At 24.8% G+C, this 13,212-nt stretch overlaps 2 protein-coding genes across 7 annotated transcripts in view; both read left to right on the forward strand.

Annotated features, from left to right (window-relative positions):
* The first annotated feature begins 3,534 nt into the window (after positions 1-3,534).
* On the forward strand, positions 3,535-6,113 carry LOC102679132 (death-associated inhibitor of apoptosis 2). The gene is made up of 3 exons (XM_006622835.2): positions 3,535-3,601; positions 4,498-5,326; positions 5,418-6,113. The coding sequence occupies exons 2-3, from the start codon at positions 4,520-4,522 to the stop codon at positions 5,721-5,723; spliced, it is 1,113 nt and encodes a 370-aa protein (XP_006622898.1). The 5' UTR covers positions 3,535-3,601; positions 4,498-4,519; the 3' UTR covers positions 5,724-6,113.
* A 1,460-nt stretch (positions 6,114-7,573) lies between these two features.
* LOC102679428 (synapse-associated protein 1) overlaps positions 7,574-13,212 on the forward strand; it is a 63,191-nt gene continuing 57,552 nt past the window's right edge. For 5 of the 6 annotated variants that reach the window (XM_006622836.2, XM_031513866.1, XM_006622838.2 and 2 more), the window contains exons 1-4: positions 7,574-7,922; positions 11,564-11,773; positions 12,181-12,195; positions 12,402-12,487. In XM_006622836.2, coding sequence (XP_006622899.1) covers positions 7,792-7,922; positions 11,564-11,773; positions 12,181-12,195; positions 12,402-12,487 — 442 coding nt within the window. In that variant the 5' untranslated portion in view covers positions 7,574-7,791. The remainder of the gene's footprint in view (positions 7,923-11,563; positions 11,774-12,180; positions 12,196-12,401; positions 12,488-13,212) is intronic. The other variant, XM_006622837.2, reaches the window with a different exon arrangement.

Here is a 13,212-nt window from a genome sequence, read left to right on the forward strand (position 1 = left end):
TCGACATAAAGTTATTCTTAGTAGTTAGCACAGATGTATCTATATTCCATGCATATAGAAAGATGATACCCTTTATTTCTCTTTTGTTCAAAAAGAAAAAAAAACTCATTCTAACTAAACGACGAATAAAAAAAACGTCGAGAAGTTAACGATTTTTCGACAATAGTATAGCGAAGACATAGAATGCATTTCTGATGAATATTTTTCACGGAAAGTGCAATATTTCTACGCATTTCGATGTTACTATCACGTGCTTTACTGCGCGTGGCTGCGTAAGCATAAATTCGCGTAGACGAAAATACTCGTTAATATTTTCGTTTAATATATGTTGAAGAACTTACATATTAATCGACAATTATGCTGTTTCGAGAGAACTGCTGTATAAAAAAACGTCGTGGCTTCGAAACACTTCATAAAATCATTAATTCTAATCAAAAAGAAAAAAAAAGATCTATTGCTCAATACTCAATTTCATACTTCGTTGTGTTCAACTAGATAAATTTACATGATATGTATGATATAATTCCATTGATAAAAAATCGATTAAAAAAAAAGAAGAAGAAAGATAAAAAGAGAATGGAAAAATTAATCTATTTGTTTCACATCGATCAATTTCGAAACAGCAGGATTATCGGTCACTATAATCTGTATAAAACAATGAGTGGAACGTATCTCGTGTATATCAGAAATAAACGATATAGCACAAATGTAATTAATGAGAAATTTATATGTTTGATTATTGAAACATATAATTTGAGATAAGCTTAAGAAAATTAAGAAGAAGACGAATCCATTCAGATCTATACGATCTGTTATTTATTTTTCCTATATTTATTAAAAATATATCTGTCCAATTTTAACTATAAAATAATTTTTATTGAATAAAAAATAATGGAAATAAAACGAAACAATATATTATAATTAAGTTTATTATTAATTTTTATAATTCAAGATTTAAAGTATGAATTTTTACATCAATATAAAATATATAAAATAATTTTGAATACAGTTACATAAATAGATCGCTTCTTAATATTTTAATTTCTATTTGCGCTATATTGTTTTTATCTTATATACATATATGTATGTAAATACGTACAAATGTGCGAAGTATTAACATACAACATTATACAAACAATAGATTATTTTTCCACGTCTAGCTCGAATGTTTCGAATCTTCGACGAACATCTGTGCAGCTAGATTTAGGATATAATAAGGAAGTGAATAATCGGCAATGCACGACACATTTCGTATAACGATGATATACAGGTGCCGATTAGAATGTTCGGGTGGGCATATATTACATTTATTATATATTTTATTTTCGTTTAGACGTACAGGCATAGTTACTGAAAGGGGTTGAACAGTAACGATGCCTATGATAATAATTTACGTATATACATTATGAACCGTTATTTTCTTTTACAATTACAATTAATTTCTTAAAAAAAAAAAAAAAAGAAATACGTACAATTAACAAGCGAGATTAGATAAAATAATAAATACCAGCATTGAATGGTGATTCATATTTAGTTAAAATTTAATTAGAATAAATATATTTTAATACTGACACTAGGATCTCAAAATTTCTTTAATCCAATCGAGACTGTACAGTTATATACTAAAAATTTCTATATTGAATAATCTGAGAATATTCAAGATTATTATTGTCAGTAATACTTGATAAAAAAAATAATATGTCTAGTTAATTGTACTCGAGAATCGTGTGTGTTAAAATTTATCACTGGCAGAAATCTACTTTGATAGGATTTACATGCTTGTATTATTTTATGTTTTTATATAAGATCGTTAAAAATAGTTTTGCCAGTTTTTTGAACCAGTAATCTTTCAGTGAATTGTGTTACGATGGATTTGAACGTCGAGTTTCTGAGTACAATATCTCTTGGCGTTTAAGTTCAATATCGTTCAAATCGCGCTATTTTTCACTCTATTCAACATAGATTCTCTTTAATGGTAGGGTTAAATATATATTATATGTAATAAAGAGAACAAAATAAATGTATGTATACTTATGTGCTTGTGCACATTAATTCACAAACATCATCCTGCATTCTTGAATCATTTTAAAATTTTCAATTTTTATAACTTTTTTAAATTATTGTTTTTTTTTAATATTGAAAAAAAAATAATTGAAAAAAAATATGTTCTATTTATTTTTATTTATTATTTTTTATGTTATAAAATTTTCTTTCAAATATTAGAAAAGCAAAGGGGAAAGAAATATTATACAATAGAATAATGTTAAATTATTATAATTTGTATATGTGTTTTTTAATTAATTATTGTTATATATATATGTGTATATATACATATATATATATTAAGAATTTAAAAAAACTGTTTTCTCAATACACTGATTATAAACACACATATATACAAATTATTAATACATACTATGTCTCATAAAAAATTTGTATTCTTTGAAATGAAAAAAATTTTACATATTTGCATTTTTTCTCAGATTATATTCTAATCGAAATTTTTGATATTAAGAAAAATAGATAAATAAATCATCTATTTCATAGAATGTTTAAAAATTCCTTTCTATTCTTTATTGCTGAGTAAGATTTTAAATCCGGTTTTATTGCCGAGCTTATTTATTATTATTATTATTGCTGTATTATAAAACGCTCATATATCACAACTCAGGTATACAAAAATGTAAGAATCCGTTAAACATCTAGAAATTTCTGAGAAAGATTAATTTCAAGCAACATTTTTCTTTGTAATTTTTGTTATAACTTTTCGTTATAATGATAAATTATCAAAAAAAAATATTAACCAATTATGAAACGCATAACTTAGTAACATTAGTTACGTGCCATTATTCGAAATCCAAGCAATCATGTATTGAAAAAAATGTATTAAATATAATAAAATATTTTTTATCAATAGAAAATTATATCAAATTATATCATGAATACTGAATAAACCATAACCTTATATAAAGAGAATGTTAAGTATAATAATGAAGAATCAAAAAAATATTGATCCATATTGATCCATGGTTTTTTATCCAATGTAATCAATTATAATATATACAATGTATATATATAGATATATTTATAAACATATATATATATTTGCAAATAAGTTAAAAATATTTAACTTTTACCATGTACAAATATTTTACGGAATGCATATGAATAGCATAGATTTAGCAAAATTTATGAATAGCATAGAATATTGCATTTAAACTTCTCTAATGGATGATATTTAAAAATATTTATTTTAATTTTAATTTTATTGTGAATAAAAGTATATTACCGTAGCCACCTATCGGAGCTTCTATTTATTTTTTTTACTATGAGATTATATATATAAATAATATATATTTAGAATTATAAGAATTTAAAGAAATAATTTATTTTATTTTTTAATAATTTTTAATTGTTAATGTAATAATTATATTTTATTTTTTTTAAACATTTGTTTTTCTAAATATTAATATGCATCTATTTAGCTATTTAATTTTATGTCCGATAGATGGCTATTACTTATTTTTTGTCCGATAGATGGCTATTACTTATTTTATTCACAATAGAATTTTACGTCCATTTTAACATTCACGTTTCAAGGGTGAGGGAGCAAGGAACAGTGAAGTGAAATATATAATTCGAAATTAAGTAATTTTGACTTAACTTTCGGAAGTGAAATTCAAATATTTATTTCCTCTATTGATGCATACACAGTGAGAATTAGTTTGTATAGTTTTATATAACTTTCCTCATTTGCATATGCTTCAGTAATAAGATCGGTGATCGATAATAAGATTGATAAAGTTAATGTGCATACTTTCGTGTGTATATAATAAAATATTTTACAATAAAAACTACAAGTAAGTCTTATTTTACAGTTATTCTAATAGATATGTAATATATATTTCTCTTTATTTTATTAATCGAATGAATATAATATTTCTTAATATTAATATTTCTTAGAAAAGATTTAAAATTAGAAATATTATTAATTTGATACTAAGATAAAATTTAAAATAGTGGATTAATTTCGAATCGTAATTATCATTTGTATAAGTTAATCAAATTGTACTTTTTTTAATTCATTTTTTGAAATATTAAATAATTTAATTTAAATTATTTAAAAAGTAGCATAGAATATAAAGAGTACTATATAATGCATTTTTACAATTTTCATTTCTACTTTAAAAAAATAATAAATTATATTTGATTTATTTTATTTTTTTTTTTTAATTATTTTTAATTATATTACCGAATATTACAAAACGAAATTGATATAAAAGATTAGATTAAAAATTTTTAATTTCAGTTTAAATTTATTAAGTTTTTCTAATATTAAAATATTATTGTTAGATTTAAAGGATAAATATTAATAGAAAAAGAAATACAAATTTTTAATAAAATTCCAATAAAATTTATATAATCATAAACATAATATTAACAATATAATAATTGTTTAATATTTCATTTAATAATTATTTTATTTTTCTATTATAGATATATCAATAATTCAAGCAAAATGACTGATATCAAGCTCAAAGATTTTAAAAATGATTCAAATCTTAAAACTTCAACAAATTCATATTTAACATCACCAATTTTCATAACACCTCATATATCGAATGATGAAGTAGATAATATTGATTATCATTTTGAAGAAGCAAGACTTCAAAGTTTTAAAAATTGGCCCGTGCCATATATAAAACCTGAAAAACTTGCAGCTGCTGGATTTTATTATACGGGTGAATGTGATAAAGTTAGATGTTTTGAATGTCAAGTTGAGATATGTCAATGGGTACAAGGTGATATTCCAATGGTTGATCATCAGAGATGGTCAGCAAGATGTAGATTTATTTGTAAAATAAATTGTGGTAATGTACCAATTGGAATAGATGCTAATACAATTGTACAACCAAGAAGTAGTTCTTATGATTTAGAACATCGGCTTACATCTGGTGTTGATAATTTTTCAACTGAATTATCAAGCATTAATAAACCTAGTTGTTTAAACTTGAAAGAGCCTAAGAAACCTGTACATCCTGAATATGCTAGTTATGATGCAAGGTTAAACACATTTTCAACATGGCCAAAATTTATGCTACAAACAAAAGAACAATTAGCAGATGCAGGTTTTTATTATATAGGAAAAGGTGATCAAACTATATGTTATTATTGTGGATGTGGTTTAAAAGATTGGGAACCACAAGATAATCCTTGGGAGCAACATGCGAAATGGTTTTCTAAATGTTACTATTTATTAATGATTAAAGGACAAGATTATGTGAATCAAGTAACGGGCCAGCATATATCTTCACCTTCTGTACAAGTAAGAATATGAATATTATATTATATATTTTATATTATATGTATAATTAATAGTTCAATTGCATACTTATATAACATTATATTTATTTCAGGAAACAATATCAAGATGTACAAATAGCAATTCAGAATTAAGTTATCAAAATAATAGTGTAGAGACTAATGTAAATAATATAGAACCTATAAGAGAGAATGCAGAAAATTTATCAAATATAAAAGTACAAAATAATAAATCTCCAGATGATGCAAAAATATGTAAAATTTGTTATAATGAAGAATTAGAAGTAGTATTTTTACCATGTGGACATGTGATCGCTTGTGTAAAATGTGCTTGTGATATGAAATCTTGTGCAGTGTGCAGAAAACTTATTACAAAGACTGTACGGGTTTTTTTCTCGTAGTATTTTATATATACATTAATAGTATTTTAACAATTATAGATAAAAAATTATTGCAATATATTTATAATGATTCTTTTAATTACTTGTAACAAATCATTTTAATATGAAAGATTTATAATCCGTCCAACAAATCAATTCAGTATTAAACAAAACATTCAGAATTTAAAATATGTGATATATGTAATAATTTCAATTCAGTTATTTACATTCAATTATTGACTGGGATAGCAATATTGCTATGGACATATAGAAAAATATGTTTTATTGTAGATTCACTTTAGTTATTGATAAAAAAAATCTTTAATATTAAAATAAAAAACATAATTAATTATTTAAGGTATTTTTTATATTTTTATTTATTGAATTATTAAAATTAATGTCTTTAAAATATCTAAAAATACTTTTTATTAAAATATTTTTTATTAATCACAGTTTTGAATGTGATATTAAAATACATGTAAATACATGTAGCATATATTAAAAATTTAAAAAACCGTTTTTTTGATATGTATGTATATTGATGCATTTTAATATTAAAAATATTTGATTTTGAAAAAAAAAATGATGAAAATGATATGCCGCATGTTTATATGTCTATGTTTGTGATATATAGAATAAGTACAGACAAAAGAACAAATACTGGAAGAATGACAAAAATTGTAAAGAATGAGATAAAAATTGGAGAATTATTTCTGAATGATATAAATGAAACGAGGAAAGCAAGTAGTATAAAAAAAAAAAAAATAGAAATAGAATTAGAATTAGCGTCATCCTTTGAATGCTAACATCATATTAAAAATAAAATATCTTTGGCATTCAAGAGATGACATAAAAGATCAATTTTTATCTTTATTTTTTATCTATAATTTATTTTTTTATTTATTTTTTTATTAATTTCATCTACAGTACTCTAAAAATACTGATTCCACAATTTTTATCTCTATTCTTGTCATATTATTTGTTGTCTTCATTTATATTTGTTTTGTAAAATTTATGCGCTCGAAAGACAACATATCTGATATTTGATTAACCTTATTGTTTTTTAAAATAATATAAAAATATATTAAGCATATAAAAATTTGTATATACATATGTACATATTTGTAATATATTTAATAAAATATATTGATACATTTAGTATCAAAAACTATATATGAGTTTTTATTTCTTATTGGAACCCTATTTTTCCATTATAACATTATTTGAACTTCTCAGATCCGATTATTCAAAAATTAAATTATTCAAATAATCCGTGAATTTACTATTTTACAATAATCAAATGAAATCTTAATGATTATTTGAAATGTATTAAACCATTATTCATGTATAATTTATATAATTTGTAGTTATCGAAATATACAAATTTATTGATATATATAGTTGCATAAACTATAATTATCAAATGATAGAATAAGAAATTTAAATTTTTGAATTTTAAAAATACATTTTTAATTTTTAAGAATTCAAATTCAAATTAAAATTTAGATTTCAAAAAATAATTTGAGATAATTATTTTGCATAATTATTCTTTCTTCTTTAGTAAAATTTAAATTAAAATTTATAAATATTATCTGAGAATTATTTCGTATCTTATATATATCTTATATAAAAATGTATTTTAATTGTTATAATTATTTTATGCTGAATTGATAAAATAAGAAAAGTATATAATATTATATTACAGATAAATCTTTAAGGGAAGTTTAAATTAAATTTTGTCAACAAAAGGGACAGAAAATATATTAAATGATAAATCTATTTTACATTTTGTCTATGGTTATTTCTTGTTATGTACATGGAAATCGATTATAGTTTTAGTTCAATTTGTTTCCGTTAAGCCAAACTGGCGCTTTGGTTGCATAAACTATAATGCGCAATACGAAATGCGCTAACATACGTAGAATCCGCGCAGTTCGTGGTTGCGCGACCATTAAAACGGACAAGTCTTTGCTATCATTCGGACCCATAAGGGTTTCAGTAACGTTCGTACTAGCGTAGAGAAAAGGAGATATTTTAAGATATCACGCACATATTTAAGTGTGAAGTAACTGTCGCATTGTAATTGAAAATGTTCACCGGTTTAACGAATCAGGTGTCTACATGGATGGGAAAGAAGGCAGAGGATGCCGGCACGGAATTACCACCTGAGGAAAAAATTCCTGTAACTGCCGAAGGAGAAGAATTGGACAGGAAAGATAGGTATCAGTTTAACCTATATTGTTTTATCGTCGAACGTCATAATTTGATATGAGTTTTGTTCGCTGTATTTTGATATTTTGTAAAAATTGTTAATCTTATAGTAATATTCTTATCTCTTTATTCAAAATTTAGAAATGTATTTTAATATTTTTTGATTGTTATATGGAATAGTTTTTGATGTAACTTATGATTATGATAGAACGTCAAATGCATACATGCTGTTTCTGCGCATCTATGCAACGCGTCAAAATTTTAGTTTTTAGATTTTGAATGCAGTTTTGAGATTAGATCGATAATATTTATTTCTATGCTTATATAAACTACTTATGCGACAGTATTATGACGTTCGCGAATTAAAACACTAACGAAACATATAGTCAGAAAATTTTCGTTCTTAACCTTTTCTTTGCTTTATAATTATTAATTTCAATTTATAAACTTACTATATTTTATAATAACAATATAATAATAGATAATTAAGCAATTATCGCTATTGATTAAAGATTATGTTAGTCTAATTTCATTTCGAATGATATTTTGTTTCCTAAAAATTTTTTTAGTTATAGTTTCTTTTAGGTAATAAGAAAATAAAAACTTTTTTTTTCATCCTATAATTCAGTAATTTCTTATAAAATCAGACGTAATATCTATAAAATATCATATCTTATAAAATCAGATATAATATGCCTTATTTCTATTTTTACATTTTTAGTTTGACATTAAACGTTACAGACATTTAAATATTGTATCATGCATTTCTTATTTGCATGAATTTCCAATGTTATTAGTTAGATATTTCACATTTTCTGCTTAAAGAAAATGTCATCTTTGCATAGGCATATTATTACATAATGTTTATATGAAGATTCTTAAAAAGTTACGTTATTAAAAATAAATTTCAGAAATAAGATTTTATGAATCGAAAAATCCCATCGCGATGTATAGGTTAGATCACTGTCACAAATTTTGACATGGCTTGAGTATACATAAATTCCGATGTTGATTCTTATTGCGTCGAAATCAATGTGCATTAAATAGATATTTTCTAATAATTTTCTATAATCTTAATTTTATTATATATTAATAAAATTAATTTTCAATTAACATAATTTTTTATTATTTTCTTCCTATTTCATTTTTTTTTATTATTAAATTATTCCTATCATTATTTTATGTATGTGTATAAAGATGTATTCTCAACGCGAAACTAGTAATTGACAAAAATGAAACGAACGATAGAATAGTCAGTACATTATCAAGCTGTTTTTAATTTGAATGCATATTTTATTTGCTGAGAGAGAAGGAAAGGGATATAGAAAGAAAGAAAATAAGATTAAAGAAATCGTAATATTTTTACATTTTATTATCTATTTTTCTAAAAATATATTTCTCAACTTACAACAAAGTGGTGCATAATTTAATAATTTCTTAGCTCAAATTGTTTAATTAATTCTATTTCGCATATATTCAGCTATTATTAGGATAAACATTGTATTGACCTGTATTGTATTGAATGAACATTATTTTGATTAAAAATAGGTAAGAACTTTCAAAATTTGAAAATTTCTGCTTGATGGAAAAATTGTTTTCTTATTAAGTGGTTAAAGCAATGTTTTTTAAGAAATCTATATATATATATATAGCAATATATATATGTGATTGAGGTTAGTCGAGGATTCAAACTCTATTCGTACGAAGAAACAGCGATGTTTCCATAAAAGGGAGGGAGGTGGTCGTAATCTTTTATATAGGTCGCAATCGATATCACCGCAGTCGCCCTCCCACGAAACTGTTAAATTTCATATAATGGTGATGAAAAATTTATCGTAATTTCTTTCCATCTCTCATTTTTTTATATTTATCTTATTTTCTGTTGCTCTTTTTTCACTTTTTTGATAATCGTTCGATAGTTTAACGATATGCAGAAGAGTAATAAATTTTCTAATTTTTTGCCAAACATTTTTGTAAAACATTTGAGGTTAAGTATTTATTATTTCTCAGAATCTGTTAGTTATTGATAAACGACATTGCGCACATAATCGTATGGTAGCAGCAGGTAATTTAAAATAATTGCATCGATTCGATGCGAATCTAATATCGGTTATTAACGAAGTATCGTAATACGTTATCATGATGTCGATATTCTTGTATATAATCAGCGGGGAGGAGTTACTAATAGTTTCTATGCGTAACAATTAATTTAACAAATAAACATGTTAGAAATTCTTAACTAGATCATTTTTTAAAAAAAGATTGAAGAGAAAAAAAAATATTAGGAATAAGATGAACTTTTTTCAAGATTATTAAAAATTCTTTTTGATTGGCTTATAATTATAATATCGATAAAATGGTTATAAAAGCCACAATACTTTTAAACGAGTTATAGTTGCAACAATGTTTTATTGCCGTTGTTCTTGACTTGATCACGTTGACCTATTTTTGTTCGTAACATATTTACAACGAATAAGCAGGAATCGAAAGCCCACTTTGAAACACATTCTTCTCTATTGACCTGTTTTCCTTAAAGGTTAGATAACCATCGTAACAACTGATGAGGTTAAATAAATAGGGAAAAATGAAAAATACCTAGTTTTATTTAGAGCGATAAAAAAGAAAAATGTAAGGATGCTTTAGGATTCTTCGTATAAAAAAGATTCATCATAAACTCTAAAATCAATTCTGTTGGCATAAAATCAACTTTTATATTTACGACAGATCAATAATGTAAGCTAGTCTTTTCGCATTGAATGTAACCAAAGCAATTGGTTTATAAGTGCATCAGTTCAAAGTTGTACAACAACATAGATTATTGATAGACGTGAAGTCTATCTTAGTACAAGTCTTTAATATTCATTCATATTACAACTAATATTATTGTCATATCGTTAACAATTTCCATCTATTATTCTAGCGATGAAAAATATACATTTTATAATACTATCTTGCCAACATTTCTGCAATTAGCCTATTGTTACGTAGAAATATAAGACAAATTGTTTAAACATCTTCAATCTTCAATAGAAAGAAAACATCGATTATTCGTAACAAACGAGAAAAGAAATTTCTCTATTTTTCATTGGAATAAATCGATTTCAATATATAAGTCACATTATACATCTTTAACTGTTCTCTTTCTTACTTAACCTATAAGATTCTCAAATTTAAACTGAATTTCATGCAACTGTTTTCGTTGGAACTATTACATGAAGTAATTACAAACATTCCGGACAGAGATAAGATAGAATTATTCCGTATGTTTCTTAAGAACACTTACAAGATTGCTAGACATATATTTTTATATAATTTTCCCACTTAAATTATTATCTGGATCAAGATTCAAACTTTACAATGTTACGATTAACACGATAAAAAAAGAGAAATGAAAAGAAAAGAAAAAAAGAAGCTAAAATAGAATCATCCAAATAATTATAAACTGGAAGAATAAAAAAACAAATCATTCGTGATCTTCTCTCATTTCTTCGTATTTTTTCGTATTACTCGTATAAAACTTTTCGTTTTTAAATGTAATTTATAAATGCATTTTTATAATTTTACATTCATAGTTATTTTTATTCTTACTGTTAGATGTTAAAATCGAAACCGTGACATGGTAATAAATTAAAAAATCCTCTTCTTTATAGCCCGACCAAAAGTGGCAGCAAATTGGACATGTTGGTTGGTGTGAAATCCCAGATGACAGGCTGGTTTAGTGGTGGAATTCCTGGACTGAGCCGCGGTGGACAAGGAAATGAAGGCGAATCGCAGGGCCCTAAAACAATGAACGGGGCCCAAGTGGCACAAACCACCACCGAGGGTACCGTCGAACAGACAAAAGACGACGATGCTAGTAGGTAAGAAGTTATCTTTTTATATAGCGAAATCCTATCTTCGATAGTATCTTGGTGGAATTTTTTTATATGTGATATGATTTAATCCTTTTACAGTGTGATAAAGTGACGAAGAATTTGAAAATTGGAGTGATTTAAAAAATGATCGAGGGGATTTGATAAAAAAAATAATACAAGTGAATACAATTGAGGAAACGATACAATCATTTGTGCGTTTGGAATGTTGTGCTACTTTTTCTCTGAGTTTTCTTGTACGGTTTTTTTTTTTTAGTGAGGTTAATAATTAGTCACACTGTGAAAGAGTTGAATTTTATTACTGTATGATTTTAAACGATCTATCGATGAATTTGAAATAATTTTTTTGTTATTATTAGAATGATTTATATACTTATTTTTATTTATTCAATTAGTAAGCGATTGATAAGGTAAGCTCTAGTATTCAAAGTTCGAAGAACAGCATTGGAATTCATTTGACACGTTAATGGATAGAATAATTTTTGTTCTTATTCTATATTCATGCTGCATTTTACGTAGAAGCTTTTTTAAAAATCTTTGTAGGATAGCGTAAATTGCACGGCATTATGCAGTTTGTTCATATTTTATTCACGCATTTCCTTCGTTATATTTATAGCGCAACTGGCGGAGCTGATAGTGGTCCTGCGAGCTTAGAAGGTTCTCCATCCGAGGATAAGGAAGGACAACAAGCATTTGGAGGAGGTGAGTTTTTAAAATTTCGTTCTATATAAATACATTTACGAGTATGAATAGCAACGTACCGTATTAAATAAAACGTAAAATGTTACATAAGATTATGTATCTGAGTTATGAAACATCGCGACATCTCTTATTCTCCTTTGATTAACTTAACCTAAACTTTGGATCGTTTTAACGTGTATAAATCATTTTTATACGGATACTTATTCTTGCACGTTTACCTTTGGCAAATCATTTTAAGTTGGCGAGAGTTCGAAAAAATTGCAAAGAAAACTTTTAATTAGATTCAAATTTAAAAAAATGAAAGAGATTGGAAAATTTTTCAAGAAATTGATTCCTCGTTGCCAGTGATACTCGTTCCGAGTGACAAAGTTGCGTTTTCTAATAAGGAAGTGAAGAGTAAAAAATAGAATTGATTATCTTTTCTATAAAATAGTTTATTAGAAGAAAAATAATCGAAAATTATAATCACAAAGAAAGAATGATTAATGATTATATCCATGAATATCAAAAGTTCAAAACAAAAAAAAAAATATAAGAAAATAAAAATTTTAAATTAAAAATCTCCCTATTTCCAAGTTTAAATCCCTGAAAGTTAACCAATCCGTCAAAAAGTGGAAAGCTTTAGGAATACTCTCGGTATTTTTCAAAGAAATTTATTCATCTCTCACGGTGTTCCAACCATCGGCGTTCGAAAAAAAAAAAAAAAATCGTTCATTTCCATGAAG

The sequence above is a fragment of the Apis dorsata genome, unplaced genomic scaffold (genome assembly GCF_000469605.1).
Source record: "Apis dorsata unplaced genomic scaffold, Apis dorsata 1.3 scaffold_779, whole genome shotgun sequence".
NCBI lineage: Eukaryota > Metazoa > Arthropoda > Insecta > Hymenoptera > Apidae > Apis > Apis dorsata.

Excerpts from the sequence above, each read along its gene's own strand:
- LOC102679132 (XM_006622835.2), top strand. The coding sequence starts at position 4,520 with ATGACTGATATCAAGCTCAAAGATTTTAAAAATGATTCAAATCTTAAA. Across the intron at positions 5,327-5,417 it reads TATCTTCACCTTCTGTACAA|GAAACAATATCAAGATGTAC; the intron begins GTAAGAATATGA and ends TATTTATTTCAG.